The sequence below is a fragment of the Parasteatoda tepidariorum genome, chromosome 1, assembly GCF_043381705.1.
Source record: "Parasteatoda tepidariorum isolate YZ-2023 chromosome 1, CAS_Ptep_4.0, whole genome shotgun sequence".
Lineage (NCBI taxonomy): Eukaryota > Metazoa > Arthropoda > Arachnida > Araneae > Theridiidae > Parasteatoda > Parasteatoda tepidariorum.
The window spans coordinates 60,133,581-60,159,629 of record NC_092204.1 but is presented as its reverse complement, the minus strand read 5'-3'; the positions used below and the strand labels follow the sequence as shown (position 1 = coordinate 60,159,629).

At 29.8% G+C, this 26,049-nt stretch overlaps 1 protein-coding gene across 1 annotated transcript in view; it reads left to right on the top strand.

Annotated features, from left to right (window-relative positions):
- The window catches only part of LOC107454181 (alpha-Mannosidase class II b), a 31,674-nt gene extending 5,779 nt beyond the window's left edge, over window positions 1-25,895 (top strand). Inside the window, exons 2-3 of the mRNA XM_016071277.3 lie at window positions 16,854-17,026; window positions 19,756-25,895. Of these exons, the coding sequence (XP_015926763.2) occupies window positions 16,854-17,026; window positions 19,756-22,540 (2,958 nt within the window). The 3' untranslated portion in view covers window positions 22,541-25,895. The remainder of the gene's footprint in view (window positions 1-16,853; window positions 17,027-19,755) is intronic.
- The last annotated feature ends 154 nt before the right edge of the window (window positions 25,896-26,049 follow it).

Genomic DNA, 26,049 nt, shown 5'->3' with positions numbered 1-26,049 from the left:
GCATATAAAAAATAATTTAAATTAAACTAATTAAAAAAACAATTCATAAACTTTAAAAAGATAAATGCAAAATAACATATTTCTTACGAAAGTATTATTTTTGTCTTTGTTTCCATAGATCTATATTGTTCTTTTCAATCTTATGAAGCAAGTTCTCGCTGACCTCTAAACTGTATCACATGACCTTCATCTTTCGGAATCTGTCTATAAATAGAATAACATTCCTCCACATCTTATAGTAATTGCTCCTCAAGCCTTATTGCAATTTTATTCTCTTTCTTCCATGTATCAGTTAAAAAAGATGACGAAATTAGACACATTTCCGAGTGTTAATTAGTTTTACGTCATTTCCGATTCGAATTGAGAGAAAATGTATCGTCTGCGATTGGTTTTATGTTAGTTTTTTAATTAGTTACTTAAGATTACTTTTCGATTGTAAAACTTAATTGAGTGAAAATTTCGAATAATTATACTCACATTTACGTTGTAAATTCCTCTTATTAACGTTGTTAATTCTTGACTTTGTTTAAGTTTAATTTTTTCGCGTATTTTGACTGATAAATACAATTTATATAAAGGGAGAAAATGAAATATAAAACTATGTATAAATAACAGTTCTATTCAACATTTCATGACACTGTTAATTTTCATAAAGAAATTAGTGCACCATATATAAAAGTTGAGTATGCCTTCTCTGGAGATTAGATTTTAGAACATCAAAATTTGAACCGCAGTAAACAAGAAAGCCGTTAAATGTTTAATAAACAAGAGAGCCATTATAAACACTATAAACAAGAGAGCCATTTAATGTTTATTTTTTGCTAATTTTTTTCCAAAAATTTATGAAGCTAATTTATTTAAAAATTATTTTATGCTAGCAATATAGTTTTCTTAATAGTTACTTATTATTTTATTTAAAAGTTGTCGAAAAATATTCGAACAATAAAATATAAAATTTTTTACTTCATTTTAATTTAAGTCACTATGGATATCTAAACACAAAATGTGAATTATATCGGTTTAATAATTTTTAAAATATAAATTTTCTAAAAGTCTTATATTTTTAAAATTTTTATTTCTTCAAAACTCTTATTTGACCGATTTCGTTCGAATCATGTAAAACTAAATTGGCATACTTCACAATTCAAAATATTTTCGATCATTATATGATAATTGATAATAAATGATAGTTAAAAATATTTTTTTGAGCTGAATTAATTTAAGATTGACAAGTTTTATAATTGTGTGAATAAACCTAACTACTGTAACCAAATGCATTCCAAGCCTTATACCATATATTCCAAGTCGCGGCTACCTCGTACCATGATGGTTAAATATCCAAATCTGTTGTAAAAAAGACATGTTTATTATGAGAAAAAATATGTTTTCGTGTCTGATTTCGTAAGTTAAAAAGTATTTAGCACGTAGAAATCCAATCATTTGGAGCAAAAGTATACATTGTAATGCTTTTTTTTCCTCGCGTGTTTTGCTTCTTGTTAGAGAAAAATTGTTGTTTACACAGATAAAGATTTTCCAGAACTCTTTGTTTTGCGTTGGTTATAATGTTTGAAAAACATTTAAAAAAAAATGAAATGTAATGTTAAATTCATCGACAAAAATAAAGTCATTGATTATTATTTGACTAGCAAATATTTTGTCAAAATTGAGTAAGACTATCTCTCCATATATTTGATCGTTGAAAAATGCATTAAATACGATTTTTTTTTTTGAAGAAATCTATGGGTAAAGAAAGAATAAACGCAAAAGAATTCCATTGTAATGACAATTTGTCATAATCAGGTTCTCCTTAAAATTACAATACAGAGGAAACAAATGATGTTAAAAACTTAAATAAAGTTTTTAGCATTTCATATTGTGTCCCAATCTTTTTTTTTTTTTTCAAAAATTATTTATTCTATAATAAATGAAAATTGGGAAGTTTTATATCCTCATTGTATATATTTCTTCAATTGTGCAAGCACTTCCCTAGATCTAATATCTTAAATAATATAAATTAATCTTTGAAACACATTTCGCCCAACAAATCAGATCTATTTTCGGCCCTAGCGAACTAAACTATTTCATATTTATTCAACTGTACCACAAAAAGTTTCGATTACATTTTGATATTAATCCTTTCCGCTATCCCAAAAATCTTAAAAGTTCATTATTATTCTACTGAGCTTTTCAAAATTTATCATCAATTGAATTTTCCATTTGTTCCACCTGTTATAGCTCTTTTGTTGTCTGCGTGCTCGTTTTTAGTGTCAAAATAAAAACACAGAATCTTCATGCCTCTGCCATTCACACTGGACGGCTGTGAGATGACATGAGGCGAATTACAGCCATTATTTTTGAAAATAAAATCGTGCCCCGTTTTCAAAGTGCCTCAATTTTCTACGCGTCACTGACGTTACAAGAGTACTTGAATGAAAGATTACGGACACCGTGTTTTTTTTACTAGAGCAATGGCGTTTTTTTTTTAGGGTCGTATGATTCTCTATCATTAGCTATCCGGAGTTCTTGTAATGATAACTATTGTATTTTCGTTAGTCTTAAGATTATCACTAATGTTTTGTGCTTCAACGACCAAAATATATCTGTACAATGCTCATCCAACTGTTAGTAAGAATGTGTGAAAAGTGAAATGAAGTGCACGAGCATAATGGTATTGACAAAATAATGGTACATGGAAGAGGATTATTAACCTTATTTAGTGTCTGCGATAGGGAAGTTTTGCAATCAAAATTTCAACCTCTTTCCGTCTAGTGTGCTCCATTCTCTACTGAAGCTCCATGCCCAATGAAAATTCTTGTTTCAATAATATCCTGACTTCTGCTAGCATAACCTGGCAGTACTTTCGCTACAGTACATTAGCCAAGTCAGGGAGATAGGAGCTGCACATTTCCAAAACCAACAACATGATGGTGGCAGATGAGTCAGCACTATACGCCAACCTCCTATACTTTCCAGCAGATGGGGACAGTTGAATCTGAATTTAGGCGAGGTTCAATCCGTCTACGGAATTACAAGAATTAGAAATAAATCGAAATTTTGATCGCATTCCGCCTAGTTAGAGTGCTTAAATTTCAACAGCAACCCTGCACTTGCAACAACTTGTTTCCTAATGGTGTGTAAGGCAGTGTTTCCTAAACTTATGACTTTTGTGTACCCTTTCTAAATTTTTCATAACGCTGTGTACCACTAATAAAAAAATGAAAGTATTTTTTACCATAAAAAAATTGCATAAAAATTAAAAATCACAATTGGCTGTTGTCACCACTAATTATCAACTGTTAACTCTGTAAAAAATAGCCAATAGAAAAATACGTAATCGTAAATTTTCATAGCTAGCTTTGTTTTTAAATAAATTTTTTTTTGAAATTTTCATTTGTTGTCAGATATTTCGCATAAGAACGCGTGCCCCTGTTAAGCTTTTCCCGTACCCCGGGGGGTACACGTGCCACACTTTGGAAAACACTGATGTAAGGAAAATTTATAGATAAACTAAGTTTCGGCGCTTTTCCGATAACATAAATTTTCAGACATAAAACTTAATGGAAGAGAACGAAAAGAGATAAATATTTCAAGTTGACTATTAAGTAGAAACAATTATTTATTAGTCAAGTTCAAAGCAAAAATACCTAGGGCATGGCGTAGCACTGTCTTAATATCTTGTACCACCGTCGAAAATTCCACCCACTTTTGTAAGTGATGCTCTCTAGCCCCTCGTTTTTCGTTTAAGTTTCGAAAAAAAATATGTTTTGTCTTTTTAATCTAAAACGTAATATTTAATATTTTCAATTTCCATTATACTCTTGTTTTGACGTTATAACTTATTAAGAGTTGTTTTACATCAAGCTGTTAGATTTCGATTAGATTCGAAGCTATTTACAATATTTTATGCTACTAGTAGCTTTTTTCTTTCTGTAACCTGGCTAAATATATTGCACTAAGTTGTCTTGATTACGCTATTAGATACCTAATGAAAAAAGGAAAATATGGAGTAACCCAAAAAAAAAATTACGCTATTAGTTACCTAATGAAAAAAGAAAAATATTGAGCAACCTAAGAAAAGATTACGCTATTAGATACCTAATGAAAAAAAGAGAAATATAGAGTAACCTAAGAAAAGATCAAGGTCGAAAGATGAAAGCAATAACTATCATACTTGTAGTGAAGATCAGAGACAATTTTTAACTATCGAATTTCAATTTTAAGAAATTGCTTGGAATTAAAAATTATCATCACTAATATTTGCCCGTTTCTCTTGTAAAAAGTAAACAGAAAAATGTTTTCTCTTTTAGTATTTAGTATCGTATTTTCATCAACAAGAAGAGGAAGTGCATTGGTAATTTTTTTTCTTTTATCATCCGAGACCTTGACGGTGTGAGCATGAATATAATTATTTCGACTACACAATTTAAACCTTCTTTTTCTCTGTTTTGTTCCCAACATTTTAATGAATGCATTTGAAAAATAAATCTTGCCTACACTATTATTTTATTTCGTTTTGTTACATGTTGCACAGGTGTCTTTTTTTTTTTTAGCTTTAAATGTTTGATTATTAAAAAAAGCAAATGAGTAAATTAAATTATTTTTTCTATTTTTGTTTTGTTCTGGTGATTAATAGAAGACGGTATTCGCAAATCAGCAGAACTAGAAACTTATAAACATTTAATAATAAAGCAGTTCCTTGAAAGAAGAAAAAATAAAAAAACTTCAAAATTCACTGTACTTGTCTGGCCTAGGAGAAACAAGGATGATTCGTCAAACCTTATTATTATTACTGTTTAAATATTTATTTAACTGATGCGCACCAAATTTCATCATGGTATCGAGCAGAACACCATGTTTTTATTTATCAGTTATTTGCAAGTAAAATCAGAGAAAAATCACATGTGAAGACCAAGGGGGAAGAAGGGTTTTACGTCCATGAAATCTGATACGGAGTAAAAACGAGTTTGCACGTCGGCAGAGAGGGTTCACTGTGTAATAACTCTCGGGGAGGATCTATTTTTCACGTTACGATTTGTCAAAACTGAGTAATTTTCGAAATGCAATACATGGCGACCTAATCGTCATTTCGCTAAAAAATGGACATAAACTATTCTTTCCCCTTGGACTTGATGTGATATCATTTTCATATAGAATTTTTTTTCTTCTGCTAGTTCTTCTCGCTTGTGTTATTTTCCATTTGCAAACATAAAAAAAGGTTGAGTTCTTTGAATACTAGATTAATATGTAAAATCCAGAGCACCTATTGTTTAATTAATATCTTAATTTTTCTTTTTAATATTTTTACAAAATGGTTATATATAAAGAGAAGGTTTGACTTATTGTTCGAAATCAAGGATTTTTGACAGAAACTCTTTTTATAAAGAAAATCGTGAAGAGGCATAACATGAAGAAAATAAAAAATTTAACAATGAATGAAGAAGAAAATCAAGAAACAAACGAAAAATCTAATTATGGAATTGTCTTCATGTAGTTCAGTTTACTCATGCATTCTAAATTCACGTAACAATATCACTTTTTTTTTTCTGCGAACAAATGCTTGATACTTTTATTAATTCGACACAATTATTTCCTTAGACATGCAATGCTGTATAGGTGTTAATGAACTTTTTATTCCTTTTTGTTGATAAGTGAGGAGGTTTGACCAATTTAATGTAATTTTTTTTTCTCTTAACTTTTTCATCATTAGAATTATGAGGGTTCTTAATATTTACCAAATAGGAATTGATTATATATTTTAATTTCAGCAAAATTTTTTATAAGGGATATATATGAGGGTTTCGTGTCTCAAACTATATAAGTTACAATAAAATTCATTGTTTATATATATATTTCATTTTAGATTTGAGTAAGATTTTTATACGTTTTTATTATTTTTTCGAACACGAGTGTACTCGTTTCTTCTCTGCATCTATTTCTTTTTTTTTTTTTTTAATGAACATTACTTTCATTACTGGCTCTCTTAGATATCGATGTATTTATTCATGCATGATCTGTAGCTGAAACTTTCCTACAAGACAGCAGACTGCAGATCACTATAACACCTGCAGACTTTTATCATCTCAGTTTTTTTTAAAAAAATATCAGAGAAAAAAAATTGCTGTTATTCCTTGTTAAAATACCTCGAAATCTTGTTTCGAATCAAGGATATAAAGCTAAGTTGAGAGAACATCATAAAATCCAAAGAGTTAAAAAAATAAATAATAAATTTAAAAAAAAACCTGTATATTACAAAATAAATAAATAATACTGTTACTCGTTTACAGGTTTCTTGTGCATAAGGATTTATTCCATACTTTTTTTAAATACCGTTGTATAAAATTCAAATTAAATTTAAGTTACTATGTTTTTAGATATAATTACTACATATATTTTTAATTACTACACATATTACTACATATATTTTTTATTACTACACATATTACTACATATATTTTTAATTACTACACATATTACTACGTATATTTATATTTACTACGTATATTTTTAAATTAAGCTGAATCTTTACAAGAATTTCCGACTTCATTGCGCTCGCAAACAAATTCGGAGCCATGAAGGAAGTGCTGCAGATTTATTCTTATCAATTCTGCTATCAGGCATAAATATAATCATTTTTACAAACAATAGATTGTAGTATTCCTTAATTAAAAGTGAACGAGTATACTACAACCAACATATACATAATTATTATTTATTTATAACTGAAATTTACAAATCGCTATAATCTGATAACTAAGGCTAAAAGTTATTCAGGATGCAGATAGGCAATGCGTTGAACAACTGAACAACTTTCAATAAATTTTATCTAATGATATTTTATTATTAGCGATTATTTATTTTGAGCATGCTTTTATATTTTATGTAATAGTAATAAAATAGTAAAAGCCTTTTTTGCACCATAATCAAGGTGCAAATAAATTATCTCCCTTGCTTCGAGCTCTACTTTCAATGCCGAAGGAGATTTAAAAAAATTCTCATCCGGGCAATTTGAAAAGACTTTTTAATTAAACAGCAAAACATTTAACGCTTAAAATATAGATAGATTCGGACACTTTTTTTACATTAAAACTGTCTTTGGTACCGATTAGGTTTTTTTCAAAATGGTGGAAAAAGCTATAAATCAAAGACATTTTTCAAACCTTTTTCATAACTTAATAAGAAACGAAAAAGTTGATTTTCATAGCTTATAGAGAAACCATGTTTAACATTCAAGGTAATACCCAATTATTTTACTAACAACCCCCTCCTTTAGAAAATTTCGCCCCTCCACCCTTATAATAAGTGTATTATTTTGTATTTTTTCAGAAAAGGTGTTAATCAGACCAGATAAAATAAAATCCCATTAAATTAATATTAAAATAAACAATTTTTATTGAATATTTTTCTCATTTTGTAATAAATTCTTGTAAGAAAAAATCTTTTTATTAAGTTAATGACGACAAAACTCGACATTATTTTATTTCATGCTGTTCCCATAATATATAAATGTATATACTTTATTAAGATCAGAACTCTTACAAAAGGAAATAAACAAAAAATTTAATTTGCCGCCTTATCAAGTTAATTATGGTTTTGATAAATTAACTGAACTTTAGCCTGGGTGCGTTACTTGATCTTAACAGTTCATCCTTTATAAGAAATTCTTTCTACAGGCTTATGATATGCTTCTATAAAAATGATAATATGTTTTCCACCTTCGGTAATATTCTCTGAAGCCCCGTTTTTGGCTATTTATTAGGTACATGTATGTGATCGTGACTGGAGTTTAACCCTCCCACCCCCGTACACCGAAACATATCGATCGACCCCCCATCTGATGATTCACATCGTAATCGGAGTCACGAAGAGTGCCCTCCCTCTTTTTCTTTCAACGCGCATGCGCCCCACAAACAAATGGTGTTTTATTTATGCATTTTAGTACGAGACCATCTTTTCGTTCAATAATCTCATTTCTCTTTTCTTCATGCAAAAAAAAAAAAAAAGTGAACGCCGGCGGCGACGATATTCATATATTTTATGAAGAACTTTTCGCCTTGGCGTGTCAAAGTTTTGTACGAGAATGTGAAATATGACAGTTGAGTGACCCGTCCTACATTTAAAATTTAAGTTAACCGCTGATAGATCTTTTCCTAGTTTTTTTTTTTTTTTTTTTTTTTTTTTTTTTTTTTTNTTTTTTGGTTTTTTTTTTTTTTTTTTTTGTTTTATGCGCATGACAAATTCATAATGTCATCGGAAATTATAATTCTTGTTCATTCAAACTCAAAGGGGAAGTAAAAAAAAAAAAAAAAAAAATTAAAAAAAATTTCAAATTATCCAAAGTTTGAATTAACAAAAATATTCATTAATTTAAAAAAAAAAATTCGGGAATAGCTAGCTACGTTCACAATGGGAATGACCGCTAAAAAATCGGTTTCTTCCAAGGTATGTGGGGAAAAAAAGAAAACTCTTTCCAAAGAAATAACAAATGTTTAAAAAATTTACAATTTCTATGAAAAAATAAATTTCATAAATTTAATTTTATACATTTTACAAATTTTATTTTATAAATTTTAAAAATTAAAATTTATAAATTTAAATAAAAGGGGGGGGGCGTTTAAAAATTGCTTAAGCATGTAACCGGAGAGTAATTTGTTAATTGTTTATTTTTTGTTGATAAGGAGGGAGGAGCGGTATGAGCAATGCTGACGTAGGAGCCGTGATGGCTCAGGGGATAGAGAGTTCGCCTTTCAATGAAATGAACCGGGTTCGAATCTCAGCAATGGCTGGGCGATACGATTTCCGCACCCGGCTCACACCGACCACAGTGCTAACGCAATATATCCTCAGTGGTAGCGGAATCATGGGTTAGAGTCCCCTTGCCGTCAATCAAACCGTGGAAAGTTTTCTTGGTTTTCCTCACCATGTAACGCAAATGCAAGTCCATCAAAAAGTCCACCACAAAGGCAGTTTTCTCCCAATACTTGATCCAGGAACTTCGTTGTCTTCTGGATTGGGTTCAAAATTACAAGGCTACGGAGTTGAACATTGATAGTCGTAAACTCAAAATTGGGATGGTTGGTTGTTCAACGACGGTTATGAAATAAAATTTATAGTCGTAATCTGTATGGTCCAGAAATTTATAGCCGTCAGGAGATCATTAATTTTACTTTTAGCGGATTTAAAATAAAATGGACGGTTATAAAATAAAATGCTTACTTAAGAAATTAAAATATCTTTACATTAAAAAACAATTAGTAAAAAAATTAAACGCGGAAAAATTTACAATTGAGGAATAAAAGCTGAATTCGAGGACAGAAGAAGAGGAAAAGAATTTTAGAGGTCACTAAAAGAAAAATAAAATTTCTTGACGAATATTTCACTCAGAATTTGGTAAAATGAATTTGAACATAGACTTTTTTTTTTAATGCAAAGCTGCATCTTTTTATTAGAATTTAATCCTAAAACTCGAATACTCTATTCAAAGTTAATGCAAAAACCAGTGGGGTGGGGGAGTGTGCTGCAACTTTTTTACGTAAGCATGGGAGGATTTTGTGATTAGCTTATTTTTGCTGCCCAAGTTCGGGAGGAGTCAACAATGGTCAAAAATATGATTACGTAATATTTATAGGCCCTCCTCCCTAGTAATACTTTTAACTTATCTTTTTATTTGGTAAGCTATTTAACATATCATTTTTAAATAAGTTAAAACTAAAAAACAATAATTTATAACTAATTTAAATTTTTGGCAAACAATACACTTGATATTACTTGATGTAGACAGAGAATTGAAAAGTTTAGGTTTTTATATCGAAACTAAATATTTATAACATTATTTATTTTGTTCTTAAATAATTATTATTTGAATAGGATTATTAAAAAATATATAGTATCTTAAAGATAATTATAAATAATGGTAACAGTGAAATAAATAAATATAAAACATTAAGTTAAATCTTTACAAAACGAACAATTTGATAAGGAAAAAAAATGACAACTAGACTACATTTGCAGTGCGCAAAAGAATAAACGGACCGCCTTGAATAACTTTTGAATCTATTTATCGGATCGACATCTTCTAGGATTCAATCTTAAATGGTTAGAGGGGATAACCTCAAATATGCTAATTAATTAGCTTAGACGATATTTTAAGTAAGGAAATCAGTCACAAAAACGTGTTTTCACTGAACAAACGTATCTTTTTCAAACGAATTCGGATTCTACCCTTAAAAATGTAGGGGTAGCTGCAATCTAGGAAATATGGTCCCAATGGTTTGGCGAAGAGAGAGGTCCTAAGTTTGAATCCTTTAAGTGATATTTTTACTTTTTGCATATTTCACCATATCTCGAGAGCTATTAAAGAGAACTGAATTTTTTTTTCTCAATTATAAAATTCGCTTATCCAAAGATTCCGTACAAAATATGACTTTTAGTATATATTTATTATTGATAGTTATTTTATTTAATAATAATCGAAAAAATTTAAAATGTAAGCTATGCATTTTTTTGCATAATTTTACAATTTTTAATGGTAAAAAACAAAATTTGAACGAAATCGGTCGCATAGTTCCTGAGGAATCGATATTTAAAAAGCCTTTATTTTCAAAAATTGATTGATTTTGTTTCAATTTTGTATTTTGCCAAGTACAATTGCATTATTTAAAATGATGTAAAAAATTTTTTACCTTAGAATTCAAACTTTTTCCGACTATTATTATAAAAAGAATAAATATTTACTAAAAGCTATTTTTCGCCTGGAATTATTTTTGAGTAAACGAATTTCATAATTGTGTGCAAATTTTTTTTCAATTCGCTTGGCAAATTCTAGGAATCTATGATGAAATACTCAAAAAGCTGTCTTGACAAAACACTGGGGACCATGTTTCCTAGATTGCTGCTACTCCCTTACATTTTGGGGGTTAGAAATTGGTATACATCGAAAAAAAAGGGTATGTTTATTCGGGGAAAGCACGCTCTTGTGCCTGATTTCGTAACATAAAGTAACGTTTGCACTAATTAGCATATATGAGTTCCCCCTTTCGAACCAATAAGATTGAATTTTAGAAGATGACGATGCGATCATTAGATCAAAAGTTATTCAGGGTGATCCGTTTTTTATTTGGCGCTCTGAGCATCGTTTTTTATTAGTTATATTAACGCTATTATTTTGGTGAGAGAGTTCTGTGAATGACATCATAAAACAGTTGAAAAAATATGTGCTGAATAAAAAGATTTTTTTAATTTAGTGTTTCATTTTAAAGAAATCTTCAAAACAAAATCTTCAGTGTCATCAAGTATTTTTTTAGTAAAAAAAAATATAAATGAAGCTTTAAGGTAATAAAGAAACTGTATCTGTAACGAAGTCGGTAGCGATCAGTTCAGTTCAGTTCTAGTTCAGTGATGTGTAGATAATAAAGAACATTTATTACATCTACACCGTGAAGAAAATGATCTCTGTGAGAAAACGTTCTGTGACCCATGCATGTTAATTTTTTTCCCCTGAAAGATTACCTGAAAAAAGAACATTTCCTGGTTTTTCTTCGACTGTTTTCTCTGTCACTGAAGAACAAAATGATCTGTTTTCAGTTCTTGAACTTTTTTCTTTTTTGGCACAGACCGTGTGTTCTATTGTAAAAAGAAGAAATTTTTTTTTTAAACTGATAATGACACAAACATCGTTATGGTTGTTACGACTGGCTTACGCAAATAAAACGCTTCTTTTCGCCTCTTGTTAGTTTGTAAAAGTGTTCTCGTAGACTGGAATCTGAACATCTGCATTGTTTGTTCTAGAAAACGAGGATTTGCAACATTTATTTAATGTCACCTGTTTTCACACATATATTCTGAGATAGAATATAACATAAAGTGTTAATGTGATGTCTAGTTTGAATTATTTTTGCATGCATAATAAAGAAAAACTTCCCTTTTTTTCTGAAGCTGGCTTTTTAAAACTTAAAACTATACTAACTGATACTATAAAAAATAACATTAAGATTGTACGATTCTATTTTAAAGACTTTATATTTTAATGAAATTTTTGAAAACATAATTTTATGTAATCACAAACGAAAACATGGTTTTATTTAGTAGTATTCCTATGATAACAATATTTGTCCTTCTAACAGTTTCACAATTTTATTTTTATTTTTTTAATTTCAGATTAATAAACATGTTAAGCCATAAAAAAAAAACTTTCAGTAACAGTGCTTTTTGAGGCTGTGTATAATTGATTAGGCGTATGGATATTCCTTTTTAAATAGCTAAAAATATTTATATATTATAATTTTAATTTGTTTTGAAATTTAAGTACAATTTGTCAGACACACAAAAAAGAAAAAGTTATTTAGAGTAACAGTTTTTAAATGAGGTGCAATTTGAAAACAAATTCTAGCATTATTTAACCGAGTGGCCGCATAACAAAGAGAATAGAGAAATTCAATAATCAGGATAAATCAGGGAATTTAAATATGCATCCAAAAAATCAGGGTTAATGAATTAATTTGATTTTTGGGAACCTGAAAGTTCAATATTTTTTCCTAAAAATAATCCTGTTATAATTTTTTTTTAAAAAGTTGCAGTTTCACCAATTTTATTTTCTACATAAATATATATATATTTTTTTTAAAGTGTTTTAGAATATATTTTATGTCTAAAATAACTCGCAACTGAAAAATTAGTAATGAAATTTATGTCTAAAGTTATAAATATCAGGGAAATTTGATAAAATTATTCTGGAATAATCTGGGTATTTTCTTTTTCTGTATATTTGTAACCACACTGTTTAAACAAAAAATGGCATAATTGACTTTTTAATTTTCATCTCCTTAATAAAGGAAATTCTTTGAAAACTTATTTCCCGTTCTAATCCTTTCCTTTAAACAGCGGTTTCCAATTTTTTTTTCGGCTGAGGAACCCCCCAAAAAAATCAACCTTCTTTAGGCGGAACCCCGAATTTACAAATATATATAAATAACGACAACTGTGAACGTACTAACCCAAGACTTTATTTTGAAAATATTTTATAAGAGGAATGAAATTTTTCCTCGTTTCATTCGAAATAATTTTTAATTGGGTTTTTATATCCGACAGCTAAATTCGCATACCCGCAACTATATCTAGTCTAATTATTAATATAATTTTTTTGCATTTATATAAGCTGGAAATGAATAAAATAAGCCAAATCGAACGTTTTCTTTGAAAATGAAAAATAAAAAGAACTATCTACGTTGTTAATAAAGAAACATATTTCTTTTTTAACGAGTTTAGTAATTTTATTTTGATATGAAAAGCGTGATGAGAAATACTAATGCAGTTTTAATCAAACTTGCATACCTATTTTCATAGTCAATCCAATATACTGTTATTGGAAGAACTATTTTAAAAAAAAAATAATAATAAGTCAAGTGAAAAATTAAATAATGTTTAATATCCAAATAAAATGAAAGGGTTCTAAGTCTTAACTCTTGGAACCAGCTGAAATCTAGGATTTTTCTGTGGATCAACATTTGGAAACCACTATTTCAGAGAGATTCTTAATGCATGTAAATAAAGTCTGTATTGTTATCTAAGTATGACCATCAAGAATAGGATAATCAATTTCGTGACTAATTCTGCGAACCCTATCGGATTGGTCTGAATTCTTTGATGAACGGGTTCGTTCTATGTGCGGTCACGAACTGAAGTCGGGAAGATCAATTGTTTTGATCAAAAGCATGTAACTACCCAATTTCATTCATATATACCTCTATATATATATGTATTTCACCTATTTAATTAGGGCAGATGTTGATCATTCACCGTCCTCATCTTAACGAGGTCATCTGAACGCTTTTTTTTTTTTTTTAACTTGACCGTATCTTTAATAATTTGAGGAGTGCTCTAAACTGGTTTACTGGGGCACATTTAAGTACCACAATGAAATAATATGTTTCTATTTTTGCGTGGGACTTGTTTGTTAATGAGAAAGTTTTAATTCTATGAGATGGAAAGAATAAGAACGAATTGATTTGTGCGAACATTCATTTTTTTTTTTTTTGTAATGAAATTAATAATTTAACGTTTAATTTCATTTTCTATGGTTACCGAAGAAGTTAATTATGAAATACGAATGCGATGCGCCTTAAATTTTTCGTTTTAGGTCGGACAAGAATAAAATTTTCCTTCTCTAGAATTTCTAAAATAAAATTTTAGTCTACTTGGAAAAACATTTTTTCATATTTATTTAAAAATTTAAAATATTCGGTGGTATTGCGTTTTAAAAGTTTAAAAAAGTTAAATTGTTTTCTCCATTTTAGTCCGAAAAACGTAATCTTTTAAATTTTAATGTTTTTCTGGTGAGGGATTTAATTATTCGGCTGTATTTTAATTCATATCTGAAAAGAAAAAAAAAAATACATGATTTTTCTTTTTTTTTTTATGTCTACTTAAAAAGCGTTATTTTTTAATTCTTTATTTTGCGTTTTGGCGAGGAATTTATTTGGTGGATTTTCGTGTCAAGCCTGACAAAAATAAATTGTTTTCTTCTTTTTCATCCAATAGAAAAACGTAATTTTTCGAACTGCGAACATTTATTTTATTTTATGTTTTTTTTTTAACTTCTTNTTTTTTTTTTTTTTTTTTTTTTTTTTTTTTTTTTTTTTTTTTTTTTTTTTTTTTGGTGATAAATTAAAATATTTATTCAAGTCTGAAAAAATAACTAAAATTAATTGCCCTTCCTTCCTTTTTAATCTATTTGAAAAACGTAATGTTTTAAATATTTATGTTATTTTATGTTTTTCTGGTGATTAATTTAACTATTCGTTCGTGGGTAGTTAAGTTCTCATGTGCTATGTTTCGATTAGACATGATGCCGATGACCTTTTTCCCTTGCCAGCCAGAGCGTGAAAATTTTCTTAAAATTTTTATCAACTCAATAGATTGATGTTTAGACCAATTTTTTATCTGCTGCTATGCATCACCGTCGATGTGAGTAGAGATCGAGAAAGCATGACGACATGAACTTCAAGCCATAAATTTTCTAAATTCACAGCCTTTCATTAATGACAAATTCTGACCATTTTTATTTAGTTACATTTTTTCTTCACGGGCACAATTTTTTGTTTTCTATTATGAAATTAAATATAGTAAAATGTGGAGTATGTTTGAATAAAAGTAAGTTGTGCAATGGTTGTTATTAAATTGAACTTTAAAAAAAAAATTACAAATATACTAAAAGAGTTCAAAATTACAAGGCTACGGAGTTGAACATTGGTAGTTGTAAACTCAAAATTACAAGGCTACGGAGTTGAACATTTGGTAGTTGTAAACTCAAAATTGCGTTGGTTGTTCAACGACAGTTATTCTATAAAATGATTAGTCGCAATCTATTTATAGATATGGCTCGGAAATTTATAGCCAGAAGATCCTTAATTTTACTTTTAGCGGAAAATTTATGTCTTTTAGCATATTTCTGCACCATATCTATGTTTTTTAGCATATTCCGAAATTTTATTGAAAGAAATCATTAATAAAACTTGTTTTTTTTTTTAATGTAATTTTATGTAGGAAATACTAATTAAATTTATTATTTAATTATAATTGCATAAACTTTATAATAATGTTTATTTTTTCCATCTTTTTAAAACTAAGAAGCTCTAACTGATAAAATCTAAAATGATAGCGAAATTGAACGAATAGTATTCGAACTAAAAAACGAAGAGAAAAAAATTCCTTCAATCCTCAAAATTGTGTCCGAAAATTAATTGCGTTAATTTAATCTGATTTCTTTTTATTTTAACGAATGCGAAATAAACTCAATATAACAAAACTTTTATGCTTGATCTGTAGTTTATTATGTTATAAATAATTCAAAGGTAAGAAAATACACTTGATAATGGCTGACAAATGTGTAAGATCATAGCGATAAGCACCTTCGCGTGATGTTAACTATTATAGAGCATTTTAATGGACGCAGTAAGTGCCGACTTAACGATATAAAACGCACGATCTCTATTGTAGTAAGTCGTACAATTCGCATTAGGACGTTGTTTTAGTTTTTCGTTCGTATTTTCAGTTTCTTCAATCCTTTCAGTACTTTGTGTTGCTCATTCTTTTTAGATTTAGAGGGCACTCTATCTTCCTTAAAATGGCATTAAGTTTCTTTTTTTTTGGAACATTTCCAAAAAATATGAAGTTATAAATTTTTGTTATTATTACTTTTTTTCCCCAAAGGTATAGATATTCTAACTTAAAGAAAGAAAGTATTTTGATTTAATTTACTGATCAATGCATTTAATTTTTAAATTTATTTCTAATTATTGTTTTTTATTGATATGTTATCGGCAAAGTTGGAAATCGCGTTTTGTATTTATTGCCGAAAATGTACCGAAAAAATGAAGTCATTAAACTTCACATTTTGCATGGGTAATCCCAAATTACAAATCGGCAAAATACGCGTACTCTGACGAATGAGAACATTGAACGAATGAGATGCAACGCGGACAATGAAGGAGTTATTTTTTTATTGAATTAACTTTTTGTAGCCGAAAATTGTGTATAATATGATTTTTTTTTAAATATAATTAGTTAAAAAAATAAAAAATCTGCAAAAAGTGGTTATTAAATAAAAAGGACACATCGATATCGGTGACCGACTCTTTAGGTTAGAGGAAAAAGTGGCTTCTAAGTTATTGTAGTTTACTGGCCACTAACTGAAAATTTAAAATTTCTGGTCTAACACTTAATAATCACAAATTATTACTTTGACAATAATCCACATCTATATATTCTTTTAACAGGTCCATGCATTTGAATATATGTTTAATTACGTATTTTTTTTAAATTAAGACTGCATCATTATTAATTTTAATTTTCGTTTTCAGGTTATAATCATCCCTCATTCCCATAATGATCCTGGATGGCTTAAAACGTTTGATGGATACTTCATGGCTTTTACTGCTCACATTCTAAATAATATGGCTGACAAATTGGCTAAATACAGAGATATGACTTTCGTTTGGTCGGAAATATCATTCTTTTCCAGGTGGTGGAACAGGTAATTAAGTCATAAACGGTTATTCATTTACATGTGAATGTCTTAGAGCTGAACCATTATCTTATAACCAGCGAATTTCGTTTGCATATTATTATTGTATGCTATACTTAACCTTGGCCAAAGAATGCGTGAGCTCTTTGTTCGCTAAGTACTTAACTATATGCAATGATAAGCAAGATTTTTTTGTAGGGAGAAAGAAAACATATTTATTTTTTTAAATTTTCTCTTTTACTCAAATTTAAATTTGTTTTAAAACATCTCTAAAACTAATAGTATAAGAATAAAATTTGACATAATTTGTGAAATATAATATACTCAGCTGCGCATTCCATGCAGTTAATAATGAACAAAACACTCAAAAGGACTTAAAACAAATGGAAACAAGTTGCATAGACTCGTAGGATAATTATTTATTTTGAAATGCCACTGTCGTAAAGGGATGCATTCTGAAGAGAACCTTTTGTTTATTCCATTATTTTTTTTATTGTGTTTTTAATTCTATTATGTTTCTCTCTCTCTATATATATAAATATATAATGAAAGAAAAGAGAAAACTTCAAAGAGAATTTGAGATATAGCGAAATACGCAAAAATGTAAAATGACCTTTAAGGGGTCCAAACAGTGCCGTATTAAGCGTTTGCGGGGCCCTAGGCCATTCAAATTTTTGGGGCCCTTAGATTAAAATTTTTTTTTCTCGTATATTTTTTATTTATTCAAATATAAAAGTATTTGTTTTTATTTTCATTTAAGAAAAGATATTTAAAGTAAAGTAAATTTTACTTTGTTTTGTAAAATTAGAACTAAAAAATAATCATAACATTTTGAAAAAATTTGAAATTTATTAACACTTTACAAAAATTATCGTATTATGTAAAAACAATTATCGTATTTTATTAATATATACTTGAAATTGATTTTTTTTAAATCATTGTTTTTCTTCATTTTTTAAAATTTATCTTCAAAAAATCCATTTTAAGGGGGCCCCTAATCATTGGGGGCCCCAGGCCATGGCCTAATGGGTAATCCGGTCCTGGGTCCAAACTATTGGGACCATATTTCCCAGATTGTGGCTATCCCCTCTATTTTGAGGATCAAAAATCTAAATCCGTTGTAAAAAAGGTAGTATATTCAGAGAAAATACGTTTTTTCTGTCCGATTTCGTAACCCAAAATATCGTCTGTACAAAATAATTAGCATATTTAAGGTTTCTCACTCGAACCTTTAAGATTGAGTCCAAGTACGTGAAAAATCTATTCAAAAGTTATTCAGGCTGGTGCGTTTTTTTCTCTGCACTGTACATTACATTTTTCTCTTTTCCTGCTTTATATGTTTCTATTTGTATTTTATTTTGAATTTTTGTGATATTTTTACTTGATTAAATTATGTTTAGGAATCGGTCTCTTTTTTTTTTTTTTTTTTTTTTTTTTTTTTTTTTTTTTTTTTTNTTTTTTTTTTTTTTTTTTTGATGCTCCTCACACTATTATATTTATATATTTTTCTTTGGCCAATATTAATACAATATTAGAAACCACTATTTTTCTTGTGATCATGTCGAGAGGATGTCTGTATGTGGTTAATGTTTCTTAAATTTCACTTCAAAAGCATTACTGAAAATCAATCTTCGATTTTTGAAATAATTTTATAACTCGAAGAAATTTTTATCACATTGACGAAATTTAAATAACATATTACACATTAAAAACTTTTATGCTGTTTTTCTAGGAATAAAGCTAACATCTTCCTAAAAATTAGGTGCAAACATTTCATTGAAGTAGTTTCTAGAAATTTTCATTTAAACAGCTTGTTTAAGCTTCTTATAAAAAAAATGATGATCTGTAATTGTGCATTGTTTTTTCTTGGAATAAAAGGAAAATCTATCTGTCATACATAAAAGCACATTATATAAGTTTTATAAAATTTTTAATAAAGTAAAGTAAATTTCTGCAAATCGCTTTTTTTTAAAAAAAATAATAATTTGTCACTGTACTGACTGATTATTACACCTGTAGAGTAATAACATAACATTTTAACAGTATTAAAACAATTAAATGTTTTTTTTTTTAAATTTCGCTTTTTAGTTTTTGAGATACGAGTACTATTTCTTTGTCTTGTTTAATAGTTTAAACTTACTATTGTAAGTTTAAGTATAATTCTAGATTTCTTCAAGTTTTAAAGTAATAGGTTAGTGCAGAAATATACGCGATTTTCTTCTTTTTTATATGCTCAACTGTATCGGAATATGTTAATATACACTGTATCGGAATAATAAGCTGTATAAATAATATGAATGATAAATTGTATCTGCTCAACTGTGTTGGAATATGTTAACTATGATAAACCTGAGAACCTAACTGCCGGGTGGCCGTCGAACAGGAAATTTTATTAATCTGGAAAAATTAGTTAAATGTTAAGAGACCTTAATTAAAAATACCCAATAAGGTTGAAAAAAATGAAATAATTTGAGTTCGAAAAACCAGTAAGTCCAATATTTTTTCTAAAATTTTTTTATTTTCAACCTAAAAAGCAAGTATATGAGTTTTGTTACATTTGACAGTGGGGTAAGATTGGGTGCCTTGATTGTATCGAAATTAGTTCTGTTTAACAGCCAACAAACTCTGAATTGCACTTTACTAGTCAAGAAGAAAAACTCTCTGTATAGATAAGTTTGTTTTCTATGTTCCTTTGTTGCAATTGAAAACTTTCAATTAATTATGTTATTTACTTACAGCTTAAAAAATCGTCCGCAGATTCGGGAGCAAGTGCGGGAATTTTTAAGAAATGGACAACTTGAGATTCTGACTGGTGGATGGGTGATGACTGATGAAGGCCCAGCTCATTATTATGGTATGATAGACCAAATGATAGAAGGTCATCAATGGATGAAAACTAATCTTGGCATTGTTCCTCGCACAGCTTGGTCTGTCGATTCATTCGGACATTCCGCTACAGTTCCATACATATTACGAGCCTCTGGTCTACATAACATGGTTATACAGCGAACTCATTATGCATGGAAGGCATACTTAGCTGAAAAACAACAGCTAGATTTTTGGTGGCGCCAAGAGTTTGATAATCTGTCTTCAAATAACCATTCTGCTGATATCTTGTGCCAAATGATGCCATTTGATCTCTACAGCATTAAGCATTCCTGTGGTCCCGATCCTGATGTTTGTTTACAGTTTGATTTTCGGCGCATTCCTGGTGAATATTCCGAGAGTCGTGCCTCGCCAATTACACCAGAAAAGGTAGCGGAAAAAGCTGAGCTTCTTTTGGGTCAGTATGGAAGAATAGGCTCTTTATTCCCTCATAATGTTGCATTGGTACCTTTGGGAGATGATTTTCGCTACAATCATGACGAAGAATGGGACCAACAATATGAAAACTATGCAAAAATTATTGAATATATAAATTCAAGAAGTGACTGGAATGCACATGTTAGATTTGGAACGCTGAAAGATTTTTTCAATGCTGTTCATAAACGCATGCATTTTATTGGTTACGATCACATTCCTACTTTAACTGGTGATTTTCATGTTTATGGAGATATTTATGGAGAAGGTCATCCGTCTTATTGGAGTGGCTATTATACCACGCGTCCTTATTGGAAACATATGTGCCGAGATCTTCAACATTGGTTGAGAAGTGCTGAAATTCTCTATTCATTATCTCGAGCCTATGTTACTCAAAATAAATTATTACATTTATTGAAAAGATTAGATCAAGATTATGCTTATTTAACTCAAGCAAGAGATAGTCTTGGTTTATTTCAACATCATGACGCTATAACTGGAACATCAAAAGAGGCAGTGATGGCAGATTATGGTGTTCGACTCTTTCGGGCTATTAGAGAATCAAAAGGCATAATTGCACATGCTGCTTTGTATGTACTCTCTGAAGAAGCTGTGAAACGGTCGGTGGATCTTCGTCCAGCCCATCCTCTTACATCGTATCTCTATCCTGATCTGGATCAAACACAATTTGACAAGTTGCCAGAGAAAGTACCTCTTAGCATACCACCTCAAGGCAGGAAAGTGGCAATCTTTAACTCAAAAGCTCAGTCAGTAACGGAGCCTATTAGGCTAAGGATTAGAAATCCTTTTGTGAAAGTATTGGGACCAGATGATGAAGAAGTGCCTATTCAAATAAATCCGGCTTGGAACGGTTCTGTTTCAGTGCTAGGAGATGTTTATGAACTGCTCTTTTTGTCAGAATTGACACCGTTGTCACTTACAACATTCACAATACTTCCAACTGAAAAGTCTCCTCGGCCGAGATCTCAGGTGTCTATCAACTTGAACGATGCGTTTGCAAAACAACCACATAACTCCATATTTTCATTTCAGAGTCCCACAGATGTTGACATTGAGCTTACAAATCCATTCATTATAGCAAGATTTTCAAAGCAAAGTGGTTTGCTTCAGAGTATTGAATTGAAAGAACATAATATAATAAACAAAGTTGCCTTGAATTTGATGGCATACAAATCTGAAGAATTCAGAAGTGGTGCTTACTTATTTCATCCCTTGACGAATGAACCAGTGCAAAATATCTCTGGTAGATTTCCAATTATACGCATTGTTAAAGGCCCAATCTGTTCAGAAATCAGTGCAATTTATTCTAATGTTGTCACAATTACACAACGAGTTTACCACACTTCAAGCTTGTTAAATAATGGTGTTGAACTTGATGTCTTGTCTGATATTGCTCAACTCTTTGATGTTAATTTAGAATTAGTTTTTCGCGTGACTTCTGACATCAAAAGTGGGAACATTTTCTATACGGATGTTAATGGTTTTCAAATGTTGAAGCGTAAGACTTTAGGCTACCTGCCACTTGAGGCTAACTATTATCCAGCTACATCAGCTATGTACATCGAAGATGAACAATCTCGATTGACAATGCTTTTGTCACATGCTCATGGTGTAGCCAGTGTGAATCCTGGTCTTATGGAAGTGATGCTAGATCGCAGATTGCGGGGTGATGATAATAGGGGACTTGGTGAAGGTGTGATGGATAATAAGCCTACTATTTCCCAATTCTGGCTGCTTTTAGAAGGAATGAAGCCAGCTGATGAAGTACCTTCTTTATCACTTAATTCTCATTTAATTTTTTCATACATGGCATATCCACCAGTTGTCATAGCTACTCATAGTTTTGAGCAAAGAATTTTAAAATCTAAAGTAGAATTTTTACAATCTCCTTTCCCATGCAACGTAGAACTTTTCAATTTGAGAACGCTTCCAGCATATGATGAATTCGAAATTCCTTCCAATAACAGTCTCTTGATTTTACACAATAAGGGGATCAGTTGTCGGATCAAGACTTTGATCAATCAGTCCTGTTCATACACACAAGAAAGCGTACTGAAAATTGATTTAAAAAATGTGCAACTCTCCTCAGTATACAAAACAACTCTGACAGGATCGGGACCAGTAGAATCTACTAGAAACAGTACTTATGTCCAAGTTAATGCAATGGAACTTGCATCTTATAATGTAACATTTAGTTCTTAAAATGATCAAATCCAATTTGATTTCATAAACACTATATCCTGATCTTTAGCAGCAAAAAGGCTGACCTACCTAAATAAGATTACAACTGGATTTTAGCCTTCACTATATGCACCATAATAAAACTATATTAGTTTTGTCATGTTGCATGCATTTTTTACAAGTTGATTTCAATATTAATTATTTAAAAAATTTTCTTCATGGAGAATTTTGGATAAACTTAGAACTTCAGTTTTCTTTATGCATAAGTACCAGAGGAGGTTAAAAGTTTGGTTTACCATACTCTTTGTTCTGTTACCCCAGCTAGTTTCCCTAAAAGATTTCTCTTTTTTTATTATCTATCTCCAAGTTAGTTTTGGGTAGGATTTTTCTTTTCCCATTAGGTGTCCTAATTTAAGACAATATATACAGTTTATGAGTCATTATATGTTGTCAAGAAGTACTGCAGCTAACAATGACTATGGGGTAAAGCTGTATTAAAGGTAGTAAAACTTTAACAACTGCCAGACAGCTATTTTTTCCATTATCCTTGTGAACTGTTTTTAAGTTAATGTTTCTTTAGACAAAATTGGAGTTAAAACAGTTAAGTATTTTTAGTAAAATAAGGTTTTTATTTATGAAAATGAGTAGAGGAAAACAATTTTAGGACCTCTTTTGTTATAAATTTTATACTTTATCTTGAAATGGTTACTGTTTAATTTGTATGCTAATTGAATGTATGCATGTTGCTTTCTACACTAGGTAACACAGCAGACTCTTTATTGCCTGTATTTCCGTGTTACTGAATCCGATGTATTTTGAGGCTTTTGCTAACAATGAACGGGTTGTGTATACAGCAAATAAATAGTGAATACAGTACATGCAGTTATAGTTTGTCTACGGTAAGACCCCCCCCCCCCACCNCCCCCCCCCCCCCCGCCACAAAGCCTGAGGACGTCTGCTGCTACGGAAACAAGAATAGTGCATTTCAGGAGGGTAGCTTCCCCTTCTCTCGCCGTCCCGAGCTAAAACCTGATCTAATTAATGACTCCATACCCCTACTTAAAATAGTTATACCTCGTTATCATAGTCACCATCACAGGTCCAGACAAATGGCATGGGGAGTTCTTACTGTAGACAAACAATATATAATAATATAAATGGTGAAAAGATAGTAGTAAAAACTTAAAATTAATATTATAATAAGAATCGTTATAAAATACTTATTACTTTGTCAACAATACAATAATTTAGAAATTGCAATCTAAATAGTAATTTTCAAAATAAACTTTGTCTCGTACTAAATAAATGCTAACCGTGCACTGCTTGCTACAAGAATAAATAGTAATAACGTGTCAAAAGAAGCCACATCAGAACAAAAAAGCTAGTTTTTTCTAAGTATAGCAACCAGAGCCGCGATGGTTCAGGGGATAGAGCGTTCGCCTACCAATGAGGTGAACCGGGGTTCGATTCCGGTGATGGCTGGTCGATAAGAATTCCGCATCCGGTTTCACCGACCACAGTGCTGACGTGAAATATCCTCAGTGGTAGACGGATCATGGGTGAGAGGTTCCCTCTTCCTCTCCATGTAACGCAAATGCGGGTTAGTTCCATCAGAAAGTCCTCCACGAAGGCAAATTTCTCCCAATACTTTATCCAGAAGTTTCCTTGTCTTCTGGATTGGGTTCAAAATTACAAGGCTACGGAGATGAACATTAGTAGTCGTAAACCCAAAAATTGGGTCGGCTGTTCAACGACGGTTATAAAAAAAAAAAATTGTAGCAACCATGTCACCTTTTTTAACAATATAAATAACTAAAACAAATTTTCACTTGCAATTCATCAGAATTACTTAATATAAAGTGTAGCAGATTTGAATTCAGAAATTATATTATTTGAATGAAACAAAGTTATCTGTTTGAAAATATCCTCATGAACTAAGCAGTAACCGGAAGTCGCGAAGGTGAAGAGCTCGAGATTTGTTTTTGCTTACATTGTATTGAAAACACCATCCATATTTCTTTTGGAACAGTGTTATGGATCTACACCATGGAAAAATGATAATTTTTGTGATTAAACAAAAACACAAAACAATGTTAACAAAACAGAAATAAATATTGAAGACAGCTATTTCAATAGCATTAGTAAGTTTCATTACCAGTCCCAGGACTTGAGTCAATTGAATTGACAAAAATTTGAATTGATTTGGAAAATTATCAATAATTAGTCTTGTTACTCTCCTCAACCTTATTTTATTATTACAACTTTATTAACTCAACTTATTCCACACTTCCAGTTTTATCCAATTGATTCTGTGTAATATCTCAGCATTTCCCTTAATATTTTGTGTCAGCACGGATATTAGTACTTGTTCACCGTTCTTAGTTTTGAACCAAATATCCACTTTCTAATATTTTAATTTGTGCTCTTTGTTTTCAGCACTATAAACATTAATTGTAATTTTTTTTTTTAAAGAAATTGTATGTTTTTATAAAAATATTTACTCAAATTGATACCAGCGATAAACAAAAGTATAAATGTTGTTATTACTATTAGCAGTTAATATATTTTTTTTTAGTTAAGACTTAAAACTCAGAATTTTTTTTTTTATACAGGTGATTAATTGGTAAATTCTTATAAAAATTACTTTGTCTGAATCAATATTGCTGTTAAAATACTTCACTTTATAATTTTGAAAGCCTTTAAATTAGTCACTAAATAAATTATCATAAAAATCTGTGATAGAATAATAAGTTAATCAGCTGTTTCTGACAACATAATTACTTATTGCATGAAACATTTCTACCAGTATGTGAATTTAGACTTGTTGCAGAGCAAAGTAAGGTGCAATTTTAAGTATGGTTGAAGTAATAATTTTATAGATAGCTTTTTATAGAATAGTTTTCATATTCAAAAATTAATTTCAGGTACCTCAATTAATGATATTTCGGCTTGGGAAGTATTTTTAATTTATACATAAAAATAGGCTTTAAAACTAGTATATATATATTAATATTGTACTAATTTACTGTTGTGTCAGATTGTGTAGAGAAATGTACGACTTACTCCCATTTTGGGACATTATGATTTAGTCTGTATCAGATTGAATTATTCATGTTATACATGATATAGTGTTTAAAAAAAAGTTTTTGAATATAAACAATTTTACCGTATGCTGGTCATGTGGTACTTAATATACTAATATAAATAATAATATATGAAAGGAGTAAACTGTAACCAGTGTCTGCTCATAACTTAGCATTATTATTGCATATATACTTACTTTTATGTATACATAAATACTTGGAACTAAGTTTTTGTGTAAAGGATTATATGTGATCAATTTTAGTCATTGTAAAATAAAATATTTATAACTCAAGAGTTGCCTTACTTCTATCCTACAAGAAGCAATCAATTACAAAAGTATAAAAAATATATACTGGTGTATAAGTAAACTTATCAAACTCCCAAAATTTTCAGAAAACAGGGGGGTTGACTTATACAACGTTAATATTGTGTCGAACATTGGTTGA